The sequence below is a fragment of the Mirounga angustirostris genome, unplaced genomic scaffold (genome assembly GCF_029215605.1).
Source record: "Mirounga angustirostris isolate CCGP_5_RB_7025 unplaced genomic scaffold, mMirAng1.0.hap1 SCAF_8, whole genome shotgun sequence".
NCBI classification, from domain to species: domain Eukaryota; kingdom Metazoa; phylum Chordata; class Mammalia; order Carnivora; family Phocidae; genus Mirounga; species Mirounga angustirostris.
This window is the reverse complement of record NW_026991716.1, coordinates 30508370-30527124: the sequence shown is the minus strand read 5'-3', so window position 1 is coordinate 30527124 and position 18755 is coordinate 30508370. Positions and strand designations below refer to the sequence as shown.

General features: G+C 55.9%; 1 protein-coding gene across 1 annotated transcript; it reads left to right on the top strand.

The window, feature by feature from the left end:
• Positions 1–1060: 1060 nt before the first annotated feature.
• On the top strand, positions 1061–18161 carry LEMD2 (LEM domain nuclear envelope protein 2). Its single transcript, XM_045866720.3, has 9 exons — positions 1061–1839; positions 3447–3487; positions 6504–6579; positions 9674–9750; positions 10664–10743; positions 12414–12559; positions 13541–13642; positions 13725–13827; positions 16774–18161. The coding sequence occupies exons 1-9, from the start codon at positions 1110–1112 to the stop codon at positions 16922–16924; spliced, it is 1506 nt and encodes a 501-aa protein (XP_045722676.3). The 5' UTR covers positions 1061–1109; the 3' UTR covers positions 16925–18161.
• The last annotated feature ends 594 nt before the right edge of the window (positions 18162–18755 follow it).

Below are 18755 nucleotides of genomic sequence, written 5' to 3'. Positions count from 1 at the left end.
TTGGGACAGGGAGTTGAAGAAGGATGTGGAAGGCTTACAAAGAGGGGAGGAAGGCGGAAGGGAGACTGTGAGCCATTTGCCACCACTCCCCATGCTTCCCTCAGGGGCTTCTCAGCTAAGAGCCTTCCTATAACCAAATAGGGTGCCCTATGGGAGGTTCTACCTGCCGCTGTGGAGAGAGGGGTTAAGTATAAACACTTAGGAACGTGTACCAGGCACTGTTTTGATCCCCTTATACAAATTACCTGTTCTAATCCTCATAGCAACCCTACCAACCGTACTGGCCAGCAGGCTAGAAACGATAATTGGGTATGATCACACATCTGAGAGTGGCGCCGTTGGGATTTGGGAGTCGCCAACCTAAATCCGCAAGTGACAAAAGACTGTGTCTCGGGGGTCTTCCCCTACCCATCTCCCGTGAAAAATCCCACCATCCAGACCTTTGGGCTCCTCCCAGAAGCCTGTACTGCCCACTCAAGCCCAAGGGCACTTGGCTCTTCTGCCCCTCGATGCAAGCAGCATCAGCCTGGGGCACGGCCTACATCCCCTCCAAGCCCCACCTCAGAGTGAACTCCTAGGAAAACACAGAGGCCTGCCGCCCTCGACCCGAAGTCGGACGGGGTCTCAGAACATGCCCGGCGTCTAGTCCACGACCCAGAGCCCCTCCCCAAGCACAGACGGAGGCACAGGATCCCATCTCCCCATTCTCCGAAACGGCTTGTCTTTCACCGTTAAAGCAATTCATCCACTAAATCAACACTTTACTGAATGCCTACCACGTGCCAGCGACCGCGCATGGGGCGGAATATTCGGAAAGAAACACCGATGGTCTTACGAACGAGACGGACTGAGCACAGAGGGGAAAGGAAAAAGGAAGAAGGGGGAAGAAAAAAAGAATCCTCGGACCTCCCCAACATGGCGGCCTAAGGGCCGAGTCTGACCCCCTCATCATGGCCGGCAATCAGGCAGCCGCGGACCTTCTCAACATGGCGGCACAGACAGACCTTCCCATCATGGCGCGGGGCCCCGCCCGCTCCGCCGCGGCCGCCGGCAGGAGCAGTTCCGGGTGCGGTGCGCGCCGGGGGCGGGCGGGGGGCGGTGTCCTGGCCATGGCCGGCCTGTCGGACTTGGAGCTGCGGCGGGAGCTGCAGGCCCTGGGCTTCCAGCCAGGACCCATCACCGACACCACCCGGGACGTCTACCGCAACAAGCTGCGCCGCCTGCGGGGCGAGGCCCGGCTGCGCGGCGAGGAGCGGCTGCGGGAGGAGGCCCGGCTGCGCGGCGAGGAGCGGCTGCGGGAGGAGGCCCGGCTGCGCGAGGAGGCGCCGCTGCGAGCCCGGCCCGCCGCGGCCTCCCTGCGAGCGGAGCCCTGGCTCTCCCCGTCGGGCTCGGGCTCGGCCTTCGCGACCTCTGGGGCCTTCGGCGATGTCGGGGCCTCCGCGGCTTCCTGGTCCGGGAGCCGCGGCCTCGCCTACCCCGCCCGCCCTGCGCCGCTCAGGCGCCGCGCCTCGGTCCGGGGCAGCTCCGAGGAGGACGAGGACGCCCGGCCGCTCGACAGGGCCGCGCCGGGCCACGGAGTCCGTCGCTGGTGGGCCTCGACCCCGGCCCCGGCACGGCCGCCCTCCGCCCTCCTCGGCGCCGACCCGCGCCCGGGCCTGCGGGCGACGCGAACTGGCCCGGCCGGCGCGGCGCGGGCCCGGCCCGAGGCGGGGCGGCGGCTGGAGCGCTACCTGTCCCGGCTCCTGTTCTGGGCCAGCCTGGGGCTGCTGCTCGTCTTCCTGGGCATCCTCTGGGTGAAGATGGGCAAGCCCTCGGCGCCGCAGGAGGCGGAGGACAACAGTACGTCCCGGGCCGGCGCAGGGGAGGGCCCCGGGCGCGCGAGTGTCCACCAGAACGGCCACCCGTTCCTCTCAGCGCACATCGCGGGCCTTGTCGGATGTCTCCGGCTGTCTTCTTACCTCCAGACCCCGATTCTCCCTCCCGCTGTGGGAGGAGAGGGCTGGAGTTCCTGCAGTAATTTCTGTCTTCACTCTCTCCTGTTCTCATTTTCTGCCCTAGCCCTCCCTATCAATCTCCCTTTCAACCACGTGCTGGAAGCAGTCTTCATTCCTAGTCACTTCCACCTCAACCTCTGGTTTTCCCTCTCTAGAGAAAACCACACCCCTCTCCAACAGACAGGTCCACCCCCATTCCTTTTCAGTTCTTTCTTAACTTGGATCTCTTGCTCATTCACACATTAGTGCCCATTTGAAGGCACCCCAGGTTTCACTGCCCACAGATCTGATGTGGTTGGGTTCCCAGCTTTGCAGCACCAGAAGAGTTTAAACTGATATAAATGGAGGCGTTTATCCTTGCTTGCATTATCCTCCTGGCGTGTGTGCTGAGAGGGTTCTGTGAGTCAAGGACATTCCCAGCCATTCTTCTGTCCACACTTTAGTGATTTGACATGCCAGTAAGAGGTCTGCAGGAAACAGTATGCTTCCTGAATAGTTGAGGATTGGTACGTTTCTTAGAAGGGAAATCTGCCTCTTGGGTAACTCTGAGCTTTATAGTCTAACAGAAAACATAGAAATCATTTCTTTATAAATTTAAAGGGTAAAGTGTATAAATTTAAAGTATAAGTATAAAGTGACATTGTGAGTTCACCAACTTTTGATACTCTTTGCAAAGCATTGTGATTAGTACTGCTCCCAGCCTCAAGCCACGGCCACATCTTTCCATGCCTAGCAGGAACAGCCAAGATGCAGGGAGAAGCTAAATTGTGTCTTAGCTGTCGCAGCAGATGGGTGTTTGGGTATATGAACAAGTCTGTGGGCATGGGGATCCCAGACTCATGCACACACCCAAATAACTTCTTGGCTATGAGAGCAGTTTATCCACCTATTAAAGCAATTAAGCAGACCCGGAGTGTTGTGGGACTGTACTGGTTCCACAGTCGTCAAACGGTATACTGTCATACTCACTGCTGAGATGCTTTAAGACCACAGCTCTTGGATATATACTGGGATTTACCTGGAGCACCCCTCCCATGATGGTACTAATCCCTGTTCAACATATCACTGTTTGCAATTTACAAAACCATCACGTATATTTGGCTTGTTGGAGGTTAACTCCCTGAGTTAAGCAGGGGAAGCTTTATCGATCCCATTTTACAATGAGGAAACGGAGGTTCAGAGTGGTTGAGTTACCCAAGAGCCTGTGGCTAATCATTTCCAGCTAGGACTTGGACCCAGCTGTCCTCGCCCTAGTTCCTAATCCAGGATTGGGAAACCTGTACATGTTACTGTCTGCATTTTAAAAGTGCCCCCATTTAGATGACATCTTCCTGATCCCCACCCTTAGGTTGGTAATGTTGTACTTCCCCTGAATTTTGAGAGTGGTCCCTTTTTGCAATCTTTTCCTCAACCCACACTTTTAATTTCCTGTGTTTCTTTTCTTGGTCTCAGTGAAGTTATTGCCAGTGGACTGTGCGAGCAAAACAGATAAGGTGAGTCCGAGTTTCTCTAGCTTTTGTTATTCATTTTGTATAACATCCTGAGGATGTTAGCCTCCGTCAGGAGGTAAACTGGCCCAGAAAAAGATCATAATAGGATCATTTTCAGGAGTGCTTCCTGTAATGTACCAGAATCACATCGTGTTCTGTGATGTTTGTGTCAGACTCAATTGTGGTAGGCGAAGGAGTACTTGAAACAGAGAGAATTGAACTCCCAAGATCCAACCCTGGGCTTGTTATGGAAGGTCTCCCCATCAATCACAGCTCTGGGGACTTTGATCTTCTGCCTAAGTCAATCTAGGGAGATGCAGTAAGTTGGAGCTGAAGGACCTCTCAAGCTCCCTGGCTTCCAGAGGAAGGGCTGACCATTTTTAAGCACCCAGAGGCCGGGTTCTCAGGTCTGCGTTCCCTCTGGTAGTACGTCTGTGGCTGGCAGTGCTGTTCAGATTTGAAACATCATGGGGTGGGGGGAGGTTGTTTTAAATATATCTGAAGTAGAATTAGCCCTCCTAGTCTATAGATTTGTTTTATGAAGCTTTAATGTTCCCTACAAAGAATCTTTGGGGAAGGCGAGCAGCCCCATCCATTTATGAGTCATGCCCGCAGCATTAGCCGGGAGCTGGGATGCTGGCACAGGTAATAGTCTGGGGAAGATAGGAGGCAGTAAATTTTCAGGTCATAAATCCTACCAGGAGGAGCCTTTTGCTGCCAGAGGGCATGACTTAGTAGTCTAATTATTAATTGTGCAATGCCAGGCCTCTCCCGAGGCCTCAGGCTCCATATCTGGCAGCCCGGGGGCTGGGAAAGAAACAACACATGGTCTCGCATTCACTTTCTTACCCATGTTACCAAAGGGGTGGCCTGGTGGAAATAATAGGTTTTATCTTCTCTTTGGCTTCTGCTATATTATTTGGGGGTGTTTTATTATACTCATTTATTGCGTTCATCCAAGTATCTTTGCCTCTCAATTGTTTTGTGAAAACAGATTCATATTAAGTTTAAACTGCCTTGTGCCGTGAAAACCAGAGTTGATGATTATAGGAAGTGGCCCAGGAAAATAGGTAGTGGTCAGAGGGAAAACTAGAATTTTGAATCCTGAAAGCAAAAAACAGGAAACAAGTCTGTAAGACTTCTCTGGTTTCTATCTCTTGGTTCTTCACCCCAGCTGAGTGAGCCCCAACAGGCACAATCCGGGGCCTTGCTAAAAATGTGCTCAATGAGCAGACTGGGGACTTGCAACCTCCAAGCATCAAAAGGCAGGGTCTGGGCATTGTCGGCAGGCTCCACTGAGCTGAGATTTCACAGGATGCTCTTGGCCTTCGTGAAGTGGCCTTCGTGAAGGGAGGACATGGGAACAGGCAGATTGGGAGGTGCTTCTTGGCTTTGGTGAGGCTCTTGTGGAAAGTCTCATTCTCTGTGTGGCTCAGGCTCCCCCAGAACCCAGATGGGCATTGGAGTTCTGGGGATATACGTGTTCTTTCCCTTCTCAGCCAACTATGACACTTAGCGTTTTTCTTTCTGCCTTTGTGTTGCTGAAAACGTGTGGACAGGCTGGGAGTGGGTGTGCTGTCTCAGGCAGGCCATCTCGTGGTCTGGTGCCTTCTATCCTTCTGTTCCCTTTAGGTGGTATCACTCTAAATGTCATTGAGTTGGAACAGAGTTCATTGTGACCACTTTTGTTGTTGTTGTTGTTCTCTGGTTGTGACAGTAAGCGAATGTTTAGTGTAGCAAATTTGAAAAATGTGACAAAATCAGCCATGATTCTGCCACCAAGAGATAATCGCCACTGACATTTTGGGGGCATTTCCTTCCCCTCCCATCTGTGTACATATGTTTATAGAATTGGAATCTCCGTGTACATTCAGTTACATTTCTTACCATCAACATTTCCCATCTCATTCGTCTTTAAAAGGTAGTTTGGGTACCCGATTCTACTTACAGACTTGGGAGTCATTTCTGAACGTTAATGGTCATATGTGTAAATCTTGGTTATGCCATTTTGTACCTTGTAAAGGCTTTTGGGTCTTTAGGCAACACGAGGGGACCCATCTTGGCCTCTGAGACTATGACAAACAAGTCCCACATGTTGCAGGTGAGGGCAACAAGCGAGCCCAAGAAAGAAGGGGACCATGGTTCCTTCTGCAGTTGTCGCGAGCTAGGCCCCAAGCCCGGGCCCTCAGCGTCAGTCGGGCGTCCTGCGCAGTGACAGCCCAGAGGAGGTCTGAAGGTGGCGGGAGGCTTGGATTCGACCGGCTCCAGCGCTTGTTAGTTGTGGGATCTTGGGGTCTAGCAGGTCTCTAAACCGTGAGCTCCTCATCTGAGAAGTTGGGGTGCGGTCGAGATTGTGGTGAAGATTCAGTGCAGACTCATGACAACCCATGGCCTGCCGTTCGCTGTCAAGGAGAGCAGCCTTTCGTTCAAATGTTCTAAAGCTAGCGGCCTAGCGGCGTCAGTCCTGCTGCAGGTGCAGGAGAGCGAGGTGTGCCTGTATCCCTGTTCCTGCGTTCTCGTACAGATGACTTTCGCCCCCTGTCGTTTCCGGATGTCTAGACTCTGGATGTCTAAGGTGAAGCCTTTGCTGCAGCTCATCGACAGAGCAGACGATTTATGGGCAGAATGTAGACACCTGACTCTCCAAAAACAGATGGGAGTGGCCCGAGGGGAGACGAGACTGCAGTAGTACGGCATTTGCCTGGCCCGCCTCGGAGGCCCGACTGCATCTCCCTGCAGCCCCACCTCATGGCCTCTATTCCCGTGAGAGCCGCAGGACAGAGGCTGGGAGCCTCCAGGATGACTGGCCCTTGGTGGCCGGGGCAGCTTTTAGCTCTGCCTCAGCTTTTCTGGTTAACCCGATACTTATCCATCCTGTCCCTGTGCCCACCTCTTTGCAGAATGTGGCTTCTGAAGGGCTCCTCGCTGCTTAGCACTTGACAGTGCAGCCGAGGAGTTCAAGCCAGCTAGACGGAGCCCCCTGTCTCCCTTGCTGACTGCTTGTCCTGTGCCCTTCCAGTTCTGTCAGGCCAGGCAGAAGGCGGCCTTGCTGGAGCTGCTGCATGAGCTGTACAACTTCCTGGCCATCCAAGCCGGTGAGTGCATAGCTCGGGGCCTGAGATTCGAGGGTTGTGGGCTCTTACCCTTAGCGGCCAGGCGGGGGCTGGCTGGCAGGTGGCTGAGATGCTCTGTGGTGATGTCCCAGAGGACATACTCCAAAACCAAGTCTTGCCTTCCCCGCTTCTCCACTCAGACACATCTTTTTTAAGCCTACGGTTGGTTCTCACATCCCCTTGAAGGCTCCCAGGGGTCCTGGCCCATGCACAGGCCTTTCTGCTTTCTCTGGATGCCCACCACCTGATGCTCTAGGGGGTTCATGTTGCATTGGGAGGGGCCAGGCCCCAGGTCTCCTCAGTCTGGGTCTTCTGACCTGGAGGGCCTCCCTGTACCAGACGGTCGGCCAGGCCAGGAGGAGAGGCCTATGCAGGTGGCAGGGGTCTGAGTAGTGGGCTAGTCCCACAGGTCCATCCAGCTTGCCAGGGCCCCGGTGTCACCTCTGGTCCTGATCTCCCCATCTGGCTGCAGGACTTTGGACAAGTCCCTTATCCTTGTGCTCGCTTCGGCAGCACATATACTAAAATTGGAAGTCCCTTATCCTTTCAGAAACTGTCTCCCTATCTAACCAAGTGGTCTTGGGTCGGGTTTTTTTTTTTTTCTTTTTTTCTTTTTTTACAGAGTGAAAAGTAAGCGCTGTACTCTAGAGGAGGGCATTTTCAGCAGTGCCATGAAATACGCCCCTAAAAAGTCATCCATCCGGAAGGTTTCCCTACTGTTTTATTTAGAAAATTGTTCTTTGAGGCCAGAGATATCACCTCCCCACATCTCTCAGAATCACTTGCTAAAGGCATAGCTGAATGACCAGAGCTTGTGCCCCAAGTTAAATATATCTGGCACCAGAACCAGACGGAGCTATTTAGTCTTATGAGATGTTCAAGAGGTACCTCTGATCTGTGGGGCCTTGTCTAAAGTTGTTGCTAGGGAATCAAGGCTGGATGGGCCTGTACTGGGCCCTCAGCCCTCGGGGCCAGTCTTGTGGGCCTCAGCTCTCCCACTGCCTCCTGACTGGTGGGAGACTGGTGATGGTCAGGGAAGCGTCTGTAAGCTCGGAGGAGCAGTAGGAGTGGGGGCTCACAGCATCACAGGACTCAGGGGCCTTTCTCCCTGGCCCAAGGGCTCGGAATATAAATTCTGGCCTAAGAGGATGTTCCAGACCTTAGTGACTCAGCTGTGGTCCAGGGACCAGCAGCATTAGGATCACCTGGGAGCTTTTTGGAAATGCAGAATCTGAGGACCATCCCAAACCTATGAATCAAAGTCTGCATTTTCAAAAGAGCCCTAGGGTATAAAGTAGAGAAGCTCTGTCTTAAACAGTGGATGCTGGTAGACATTTCTCCTCCATCCTGCCCTCCGTATGTGGTCCCGGCTTATGCCATCAAGGAGCCTAGTGCCTCCTGTCCTCTGAGGCACTTAGTGAGGGTCTCACTGCAGGGGAATGAGGACTCTACCAGGCCATCCCCCCGCCCCCCCCCCCCAGAGGTCACCCTATAGGCAGAGCATTGTGTTGGCCTTTGCAGCCCACAGGCTGCTTCTGGTCTAGTAGAAGAGACAGGCCACCTACCTCCCTGACCACTGGCTGTTACGAGGTGTGATTGGATGAGAACCGAGAGGCCAGAAGTTCTAGGAGGCACGCTGCCTTTTCACTGGAGCAGTCAGGAGAGCGGCACAGGGGAGGGTATCTGTGCCAGGCCCTGACACCCAAGAGGAATTGATTCTGTGTATGTGGGGGGCAGGCGGAGCCAGAGAGGCAGGAAATTACAGGGGCAGAGACGGAAGCAGTTGGCCTCATGGGGGAAGGAGAAACAGAAGGAATGGAGTTTGGAAAGGTCGCTTGGGCCCCACTGTGGATGGCTGTAGATGCCAGGCCACGGGGGCTTGATCACCGCAAGCGGTGAGCACCAGGGAGGCTTCTGAGCAGGGGAGCAATGTGCTGAGAGCCAGGAGCCGGGAGGACAAAGGTGATAGCAGCTTGAGTGTAGCAGTGCCATTTAAGCAGAATCATTTTAAACTTTTGTTGATCAAACGTGGATGGGAGAGGGGAGAGGAGGAAACCAATCAGGAGACCATGGCCGTGGTCCAGACAAGCTTAAGCAGGCCAGGGCGATCGGGGCAGGGCAGGAGAAGCCAACTTGATCTCAGGGGTCCCATAAGGTCAAGATCAACTTCGGCATGGGAGGGATAAGCTTTAGTTCATTCTCAAGATTTTTAAAGTTCATTCTCAGCCACTCCCTCCCCAGCACACAGATTGGCCATCGGTGGCCCCTAGGCTGTGCCAGGTTAAGAGCAGTCAGGCTCTGTGTGGGTTCAGGATCTGGTGCAGGCCCACCCCGTGCTGTCCCTGCTCTCAGGAGTCTGGTGACCCACAGGAAGCAGCATGTGGTGGGTGGACCATAGCGGGCTGTCGAGAGCCAGTGGCTGTTGGCAGGCCCCCAAGTCCAGAGTGATTTGGTCCAACAAGACTCCCCTACAGGCCGGGGATTTTTCAGAGGCGGTGGCCCTGGGTGGGCTTCATCCTAGGCGGGAGCTGGTCACCCAGGGTGCTCAGGAGGGAACAGCCCCTTGGAGCCCCACACTGAGGCCCCACTGCCCAGCACAGAGGCGCCCTCTTTCTCTGTGGGGCATTTTGGACATCCCTCCCCAGAACCCCTCAAAACAGTGGGCCTGGGGTTCCGGGTCGCCTGCCTATGTCCCGGTCGGATTCCCTGCAGTGCCTTTCTTTTTTCCCAGGTTGCGTTTATTTATAGTGCCATTCTGGTTCCTTCCAAAGCTATCTGTCTGATCCTTTTAGGGATCAATTGCAAACAGACCTTAGGATTGGGCAGCTTTTTAGTCATTTAATGCAAATCACCACACTGCTTTGCAGGTCAGGTTTTAATGATCTGGAATCGATCCAAGCTAAGTGGCTTTTGATCTTGCTGCAGAGTGAAGATACCCCACAGAAGCCGGAGCCGTGGGGCCACATGCTCCCCATCAGAGCGGATGGCTTGATTCGCACTGCATTTTTTTAGTCTGTTTCAGAGTAATTTTTTTCCACCTCTCCTTTGTGTTTGAATGTGTGTTTTTTCCTCCTAGGTAATTTTGAATGTGGAAATCCAGAGAAGCTAAAAAGCAAATGCATTCCTGTAATGGAAGCCCAGGAATACCTAGCAGTAAGTAGGCTGCGATGCTTACCCGTTCCCCAGAGGTCCTGGTGCTTTTGTACTGATCTTGTGAGCACTGCTTTTTTTTCCCCTTTTCGTTGTGTGTTTGCTTTTTGGCTTTTTTGTTTTCCCTTTTTTTTTTTTTTTTAAACTTAGTTGAGTGTTAGGCTACTTTCAGTTTTAGCCAGCAGTAGGGGCGACTGGTCCAAGGTGGGCTGTGAGCCAGAGCCCGGCCTGCCGCATGCGGGCTGCGGGGGGGGGGGGGGGCTACTGAGCAGCTGGTGTGGCCACTGCGGGCTGCCCCTTCTTTCAATGGCCCTGTTACTTGCTCCCCACTTTTCTCCTCTTCCCAGCAGCTTTACGGATCTACACTTTACCTGTCTGTTCTCTCCTTTATGTTCACTGTGCAGATTGCTCAGGGTCTATTTGACTATTGGCCTGGCCCCAGTTTGATAGAATTCTGGAACTTCAGAACTGGCAGAAACCTTAGGGGTCACCTAGCTCATTGTCATTTCCCAGATGAGGATACTGAGGCCCGGAGAGGGGCAGGGACTGGCCACCGGGCACCCACCTCCCCGCCCCCGTGCCCCTGCCATCCCCACGCTTTTTTTCATTTTCCCCAAGATGAGCTGCCAGCTCTCTGGCCTCACACTTTGGTCCTTGAGAAAGGTTTGGGTTTGGGTTTGGGCTACCTCAGACCTGCGTTGCTTTCTTGTGTGCTTCTGCATCGACTCTTCCCAGTAGAGCTCTTTCTTGGCTCTCATCAGCCCAGATTTTCACCTGCCACTTTGTTGTGCATTTAGCAGAATGGGGCTTTGGGGCCTGCGGAGGACGGGGGAGAGGGCCTCCTTAATCCAGCAGGAGAATAACGTTCCAGCTGGTCCGCGCAGACACGGCGCTAACTTCCCGCCCCCTCCCCCAGAATGTGACCGGCAACTCCTCCGCCAAGTTTGAGGCCGCACTGACCTGGATACTGAGCAGTAACAAGGACGTGGGCATCTGGTGAGTGTGGGCGAGGCCTCACAGGGTGGCAGCACCGCCACGGCACCCGCGACCATGGTCCTCACCCATCGGCCCGCTGCCGTGCGCTCACAGATGTGTCTTGGGGCTGAAGTTAGAGGCGGGTGTCCCAGCTGAGTCCTGGCGGGCTAAGCCTGCAGCCGGGCATTGGAAGGAAGAAGCATTCGGTGGGGCACCGTAAGGAGCCATTTCAAGATAAGACACAAAATCCAGGTGTTAGAACGTGAGCCTAGTGTTCCAGCTAAGCGTTTCAAGTAACTCACTCTGCGCCCTTTGAATTCACTGGTCCCACATGGGTTGCTAGAGAAGGCATTTTTCTGAACTTCCTTTCATCCGGTGCTAGTTTTCATTACTAGATGAAATGTTTCTGTCTGTTGGTTTCACTCAGCATGGATGTTGCCAAAGGAAATACTGAATTTTATTCTCACTAGGCAGTTGAACCTCATTTCTATCTCTGGGGAGCACTGTTAGCAGAGATAGCAAGCCCCCTCACCCTCCTGAGAAGCCCCATCTGGCTGCTCAGCCCGTTGGGGAGGGGCACCCCAGCGATGCTCCCCCTACCAGACCCCCCATCCCCCAGAGCTCTTCACGCTGGCACTCCCTCCCCTTTCCCAGGGTTTGTTGGGGACTCTGTTCAGGCCACAGCTCCTGATATTCAAATACACTCTAGGGTTTTGTTGCCTTCCTCTCTAATCCACCCAGACAACTAATTCCATCAGCCACGCCTCTACCAGAAGCCCCTCAGGCAACTCAAGCTAAAGCTTGATAACCAGATGCAGGGCCCGATTAAAATTCATTGACTTAAAAAAAATAATGCTTCCCTGAGTGGCTGAGCGATTTTCCTGTGTGTTAGGAACGGGGGAGGAGAATATGGATTTTAGCCTCGGCAGCACTCACCAAAGCTGCTAGCACAGAAGGATGGCATGCACCTTTTCACACGGGGGGAAGGCCGTCGGGAGGGTGGCCAAGCCCAGCTCAGAGGACCAGTACTCAAAGTGGGTTCGTGAGATATCGGGACACTTCAGATACTGGGCATTCCCGTGTGCTGTCCAGAGCACAAGATGGTCACCTAGCTGGAAGAAGGTGCAAGCGTGGGCATCCTAACGTGTCCTGACACCGCCTCTCAGGGACCAGGGTGGAAGCGATGGGGCTGGGACCTGGCCTCAGAGAGCCCAGTGGTTGTCCTTCCCCGAGCCTCATGGCACCCCGATCTTTACACTTAAACAGCTTATGTGCCTCCTTGTCACCGTCACCAAGGAAAAGCACACCCTCCCAGACTCTCTCAGTTCCTGCCATGCAGTGCAAAGCCAGCGATTCAGTAAACATTTCCATTTCTCTATGCTGGGAGGTGGGAATCCAATTTACAGTTTAATCTTCCACACGCTGAGAGGGGCTGTCAAAAGACCCGACAGAGGGGGATGTCACTTTAGCGGTAGGGGTTCAAGCCTGCTGCCGTCTTTAAAGCTTTATTCTTTCTAAGTAACCAACATGGGAAATTTCTGGAAAGCATGCAACCAGGATACCAAGTCTATTTCATAAGCAAGTAGAGGCCTCAAAGCTCCTCCTTTTTTCTCTTTCTGCTTTAAAGCGGGGCTGATTCCGCGGCTCCTGGGAGCTTTTGAACGCCATTGCAGCCCTGTGTCCCGTTTCAGGTTGAAGGGGGAAGACCCATCGGAATTGGTGACGACTGTGGACAAAGTGGTCTGCCTGGAATCTGCCCGCCCCCGCATGGGTGTGGGCTGCCGCCTGAGCCGTGCCCTGTTCACCGCGGTCACCAACGTGCTCATCTTCTTCTGGTGTAAGTCCTTGGCTGCCCTTCTCCCGCGACCCCATCCTTGCCGTTGGGACTGCTCATACAGCACCTCCCGGGAGCCCAGCTCAGTGACACTCTCGGGCATGAGTGATACAGAAACCCAAGCCCAGACAGTTCATTTCTGTCTAGTGAACCTGAGGTCTGTCTAATAAAACAGAGGAGATGAACAAGTCAGCCTCTGCCCTGGGTCATCTTACCTTTAGAGATTGGTGGCAGGAGCATGAGGGTAACTGGAAAATATCCCTGATCAGGGTTGGGGACAATCAGTGTCCCCAAGGGGGGAGCTTGGCCCTGGCTGGAGCCCAGCATCATCACCCCCCAGGGCCCCAGAGGGCAAGCCTCTCAAAGGAGGAGAAGGCGCAGCAGGACCTTGGCCTAATTTTACTTCCTGAACAATGTAAACATCTCCTCGGGAGATCTAGGTACCCGATGAAAGCAGGGTGGACGCAGGGGGCTGAGCTGCAAAGCAGAGCACGGGTCTTATTGCCTGACATCAGGGGCTGCCTTTGAGCAGAGACCTTGGGGTGTCTCTGAAGGTGAAAGGCCGAGTCATAGAAACTGCCCGCTCTGTAGACATGGCGAAGTTACAAATCACAGGCCATCTGGGCGTGCACACGGCTCCCTCAACCACACCATCAGGCACACACATCATTATCGGCAGCAGCATCTCGGAATACAAAGGGCCCCGCATGTATATATGTATGAAACGCCGTGTTCCAGTGCACGAGGGAGGAGATGAAAGGCCCGGAATGAGGTTGGGAGGAGCCGCAATCTGGACAGCTGGGAAGGTCTCTGTGGTGACAGCCAGCAGGAGGACGATGATCACTTCACAGCCTGCCTCCCCTCTGCATCTCCACATCCTGTGTCAGCGGCAGCCGGCCTGGGCCTGACACGTAGTAGGTAGTCAGGACACTCGTGCGGCCAGAAGCGATGTGGCGGATTCACGGGGCCTGTGTTCCCTCATAGGTTTGGCCTTTCTGTGGGGGCTCCTGATCCTCCTGAAATACCGGTGGCGGAAGCTGGAAGAAGAAGAACAAGCCATGTACGAGATGGTGAAGAAGATTATAGGTGTGTGGCCCCTGGGGAAAGGACCACTGGCACCCGCCAGAAGGTCCGTGCCCTAAACGGTGCCCTCTGTCCTACCCTGCAGACGTGGTCCAGGACCATTATGTGGACTGGGAGCAGGACATGGAGCGCTACCCGTACGTGGGCATCCTGCACGTGCGCGACACCCTGATCCCTCCGCAGAGCCGGTGAGTCCTGGGCTGAGCCCGCCAAGTGCCACAGAAGGAGGCCCAGAGCATCAGTTATGAGGGGGGAGGGGGGCAGCTCAGCCCCGAGGAGCACAGGTGAGGGGGCCGTGCATGCCTCCTGCCACTGCTACAGCGCTCGGCTCTTGGAGCGGAACGCACAGACGACGTAGGGCCGCGGGAGCCCACTCCTCTGTTAGCGTCCTTGCTGACCGGGAAGCTCTGGGTGGCAGGCACTAGTGCCCTCCTCCCCACCGTGGCTCAGGCTACATTGCTGTGAGTGCAAGTCCAGAGTCCTGTGGGCTCCAGGCACAGAATAGTCGGGTCTCTGGTTCCAGTTCTCTGTGATGCTTGTTGTCCCGGCCCCCATGGATGTTGTGGGCTGGTTAGAGTTCCTCCTGGTCACAAGGTGGTAGCCCGCAGGAGCAGGGTCAGCATCTGCCTTGTCACCGCCAGCAGGGGAGAGATGGGTCGCCCTCACGGGCAGGAGAAAACATTCCCAGAAGCTGCCAGTGACCCACTCCTCGAGGCCCTGCTGGCCAGAATGGGTTATTTGTCTATTCTTGAATCAGTCACTAGCGAGGAGGAGATTGTTTTTCAAACATTTTTAACCATAACCCACGACACGTTACCTAAAATATCATGGTTCGCTTTCTACGCGCTTAGGCCCATGTACACGTGTGTGCCTGTAGCTGAAGCAGAGTTCCTCGGCACTGGCTGGGGTCAGCTTCCAGGGCGCCCAGCTGCACAGGAAGAGACAGCAGGCCATGGGCATGCCTGGGCTGCGGATGCTGGATGGACCCCGTCAAGACCCAGTGTGGGGTAGCTTTGGAGGATGGGGTCCCAGGGACCAGCCAGCAGGGCATGCCACAGTGTCGGCCCAGACCGTGGGCCCTGCTCAGCAGCTCGCCGCGGTCTCGGGCCGGATGCCATCCTCTCAGAGGGTGCCGAGCGCTCGCTGTGAGCCGGCACTGCCCTGGCCCTCCACGGACACAGCCCCACTCGCTCGGTCCTCACTGCGGCCCCGGGAGGTGAGAGAGCGAGTAGCCCATCTTACAGATAAGGGAACCGAGGCACGCGGAGGCCAAGGAACTTGCTCGAGGCCCACTGCTGGTGGTATTTCTGTGCAACCCAAGAGGAATTGGAAGAGTAAAACATTTAAGGCCCCTTTTAAAGGTGAAGATGCTTAAGAACTTTCAAGCCCACCCTACTCCTTGGGAAGGTGCAGGCAGGAAGCTTAGGGAGAGCAGATGGATCACGGCATTGGCTGGTGCTGCTGGTGGTGCCCAGCATGAGGCAGCCGCATGGCCCTCCAGGGGGAGGACACGGTGCATTCATGCTGCCACCGAATTCCTGGCTTGCCCAGAGTCGTTAATGGCCTCTCTGAGCCAGTTTACTCATCCAAAACACAGAGGTAACACCACCGCCTTGCAGAGGGCTGCGGTGAAGCCCTCATTTACTCAACAAATGCTTACTGAGCACCTGCTGTGGGCCACACACTCCTGGGTCACCCGGGGAGACGGTGGGGGGCGGAAGAAGCCCAAATCCCCGCCCTGCTGGAGTGTTGGTACTCAGGAGGAATAGAGGTGAGAAAGGCAGAAGGAAACTGTGCTGTTGGGTAGCGACAAGTCCCAGGAAGAGGGGAGTGGGGCTGTCGAGAGATGGGCTCGCAGGTCTTAAGTCAGAGCCTAGCACTAGGGCGCTCGTCCCAAGGCAGCCCTTACTGCTCGGCCTTCCGTTAGCACAGCCCACACATCGACCGAAGTACCAGCAAGAGCGCCATTGCCTCCTGTCTCCGGCCTGAGCCACCCGGCCTCCGCGCCCGTGCGGCGGCCCGCAGGGACTGAGCCCTGGCAGTGAACCCCGGGAGACTCACCCCCTGTTGGCTCTCAGCCTCTCAATTTATCTCCCAGGCCCCCCGGTCCGTGCAGCTGAGCCCTCAAGGCGTGAGGACACATCACTGCTGTCGGCCCTGCGTGGGGCCCCCTCAGGTCTGCGCTGCAGAGAAGGGTCTGCCCGTGAGACTGAGCGAGGGCTGGGGAGCCTGGCTCACACGGGCTTGTTCCGTGCCTGTTCATGGGCACGTGGGAGGGAGGGCTGGGGCTGGACCAGCCAAGTGGGGACTGCTAAACAGGCTGAGGGGCCATTGGTGACAGGACCTGACCTCTGAGGTAGAAAACCCCGGCACCCCCACTCTGACTCCCAACCCACAGGCCACCTCAGGAGCTTCACTCCTTTGTCCTCCCCCAGGCTGAACCTTTCCTGCTCCCACACGTTCACACCCACAGTCCCTCTCCACGCGAGGGGTCATGGGGAGGTAGTCTGCAGAGCTGATAAAAGACAGGAACTCATCAAAGAGAAGACGTCAAAGCAGCCCTCTCTGACTACCTTGGAATCTTCCTGTCTAGTCTGGAGGGGGAAGAGGTTATAGGGGGGTGTCCAAGGGGATGCAAGGCCCCAGGGACCCAGCAGAGAAGGGGTCCTGCCTGGTAGCTCCGGTTCCAGGAGCAGCTCCAGCTTCTTGGCCTCCCCAGTTGGATGCTGAGCTCATTCCCACACTCCAAAGTACTGTCGAGTTTGGACTCAACAGCCCAGTGGCCACTCTGATTGCCCCACATGGGGCATTAAAATGCAGCCAGCACTGGTGGGGGGCCGCCTGGCCAGGGCTGCTGCAGGAACAGGCCCTTGGACACTGGGGGGTGCTCTGGACACCTTCGGCTCCCTTCAGCTCCCTTTAATTGAATGCTTTTAGAGCAGAGAAGATTGAGGAATCATTTCTCTGTGGCTCAAGAAATTTCTCTCCCCTGCAGGAGTTCTTAGTACTCCAGTTTGTACAAAGTCCCCAGTTTGTACAAAGGGTGTGTACAGGCCAGCTCGCTTCTCTGGGCTGTGCCAGAAGAGCTTCCGGGGGCACTGCTGGCCTGCTCAGCCTGGCCCCTCTCATTGCAGAAGGCGCATGAAGCGGGTCTGGGACCGGGCTGTGGAGTTCCTGGCGTCCAATGAATCCCGGATCCAGACAGAGTCCCATCGCGTGGCTGGAGAAGATATGCTGGTGTGGAGATGGACTAAGCCCTCTTCCTTCTCCGACTCAGAGCGATAAATCCCGGGCGGGGGGGGGCCTGTTCCCAGTCGGCCTGTCCCAGGCCAGTCCCCTCCAGGGGTGTGAGAAGGCCACCAGACCTGCCAGTGCTGAATTCACACTTGCCTTGACTTTCACCTTCCTCCCGACTCTGGTTCCAAAGGTCTCTCTGTAGGACTCTTCAGAGATTAGCTTGTAGGAAAGCATGGGCTTCCTTGAAGGGCCGGGGAGGGAGAGAGCCAGAGGCCAGGTGGGTAGCTTGTCCTCTGCATTGGTCCAATCCTCTCTGTCCCGATTGCTGGCAGAAAAGGGGAGAAGGGTTTGGTTTTGATGCACAGAAAAGATGAAAGAGCAGCAGCGGTGAGACCCTGCCGAGCAAGGTGGGCTGGAGCTCTTCCACCGCTGGTGAGCACTCAGCAGAGTGGGCATCGTGCCTGTGGGAGGTGGGTCGGGACGGCAGGCTGGGGCGGCAGGGGTTGGGGAGCAGTTTGGTCCATGTGCCTTCAGAGGGTGTTACCTGGGAGCTCAAGGGTGAGGGGAGAAAGCCTGTCCTCTAGCTGGGTTGAGCCTCTTTTATCCTGAAGGGGGAAGGTGCTAGAAAGTAGAACAAGTACTGTAGAAGAACTGTCTAGAAATGCAGGTCCTGGCACGCGGGACTCGCAGGTCAGGGGAGTGAGCTGCTGGTGTGGCCTCCTGAGAGGAACCTGGAGCAGGCACAGGGGCCCGGGAGCAGACAGGAGGGTAGGGCTGCCTGCAGGCAGGGCCGGGCTCTTCAGTGGTGCTTCTCACCAAGTCGCGGGTCTACACCAGACCCGCAGCCACGGCACTGCAGCGGGCGACGATGCGGATTCCGGGACCTTGGGAGTGCCCCGCCTCCGCTGTGCGACGGTCACCTTGACTTAGGGCGACCACAGCGGGCCCCACTGTGGGGCCGCGGAGCCAGAACATGCGGCACGGACCCGGTGGGCGCGGGGGCCGCACGGCTGCCCCCTGCTGGCCGCCCGCGAGCGTGCCTGCGCCGCCGCAGACCCTCTAGGTCCCCCGCCAGCCCGTGGGCCCGCCGCGCGGGAGCCCCGCTCCAGAAACGCCCTGGCGGGGGGCCTCTCCAACACAGCCTCGTTCCCGTATGTTCTCAACCGCGGCAGGCGGGAGAGGGGCGCGCGGAGGAGCCCGAACAGCTGCCTCCAGAGGCATCAACCACCCCCTTTCGGTCTTCCTGGTATTTTTTGTTTCCTTAATAAAGCTCCAGTCTCCCTCATTTGAGCAATACTCTCTCATTTCCTCTGATGTCTGGATGATCGGCGGGGCTGGAATCCGAGTGCCGGCCCCGTGGCAAATGGTCTCGTAATCAGGCTCCAGCCAGAAGAATAAGTAACACTGCAACAGGCTTCAATATCAGGGTTGAAACCGTTGGATAAATAAACTATTTATTAAAAATGGATGTGTTTCTCGTCCGTGGTTCTCTCCCTTTACCCCCCAGAGCAACGTTGTAAGGAATGGCAGCCTGCAGAGAGGTCAGCCAGAAGAGGAGGCTGCGGGGGGGGGGGGGGGGGGGGGGTGCTGAGTAGGGGCCTTACCCCGCTATCGGCCCCAACCTTTCCACCACCAGGCTCTCTGGCAAGCCACAAAACCTCCCAGAGTCTTAGTTTCCCCATTACCACTCTGCGTGGCTACCGTACCCAGCAGGGTGGACTCAAAGCATGCCCACCTGGTCCCAGGGGGTGGGGGGCAGCAGAACCTTTTTTCCTTGGCCCCATTTCTGCCTGCTTCAGGGCCCCAGAGGCTCCCTGGGGGTGCTGGGCCCCTCTCAGCCCTGGGAGGGGGAGGAAGGAAGAGCAGAGTGAGGTTGGAT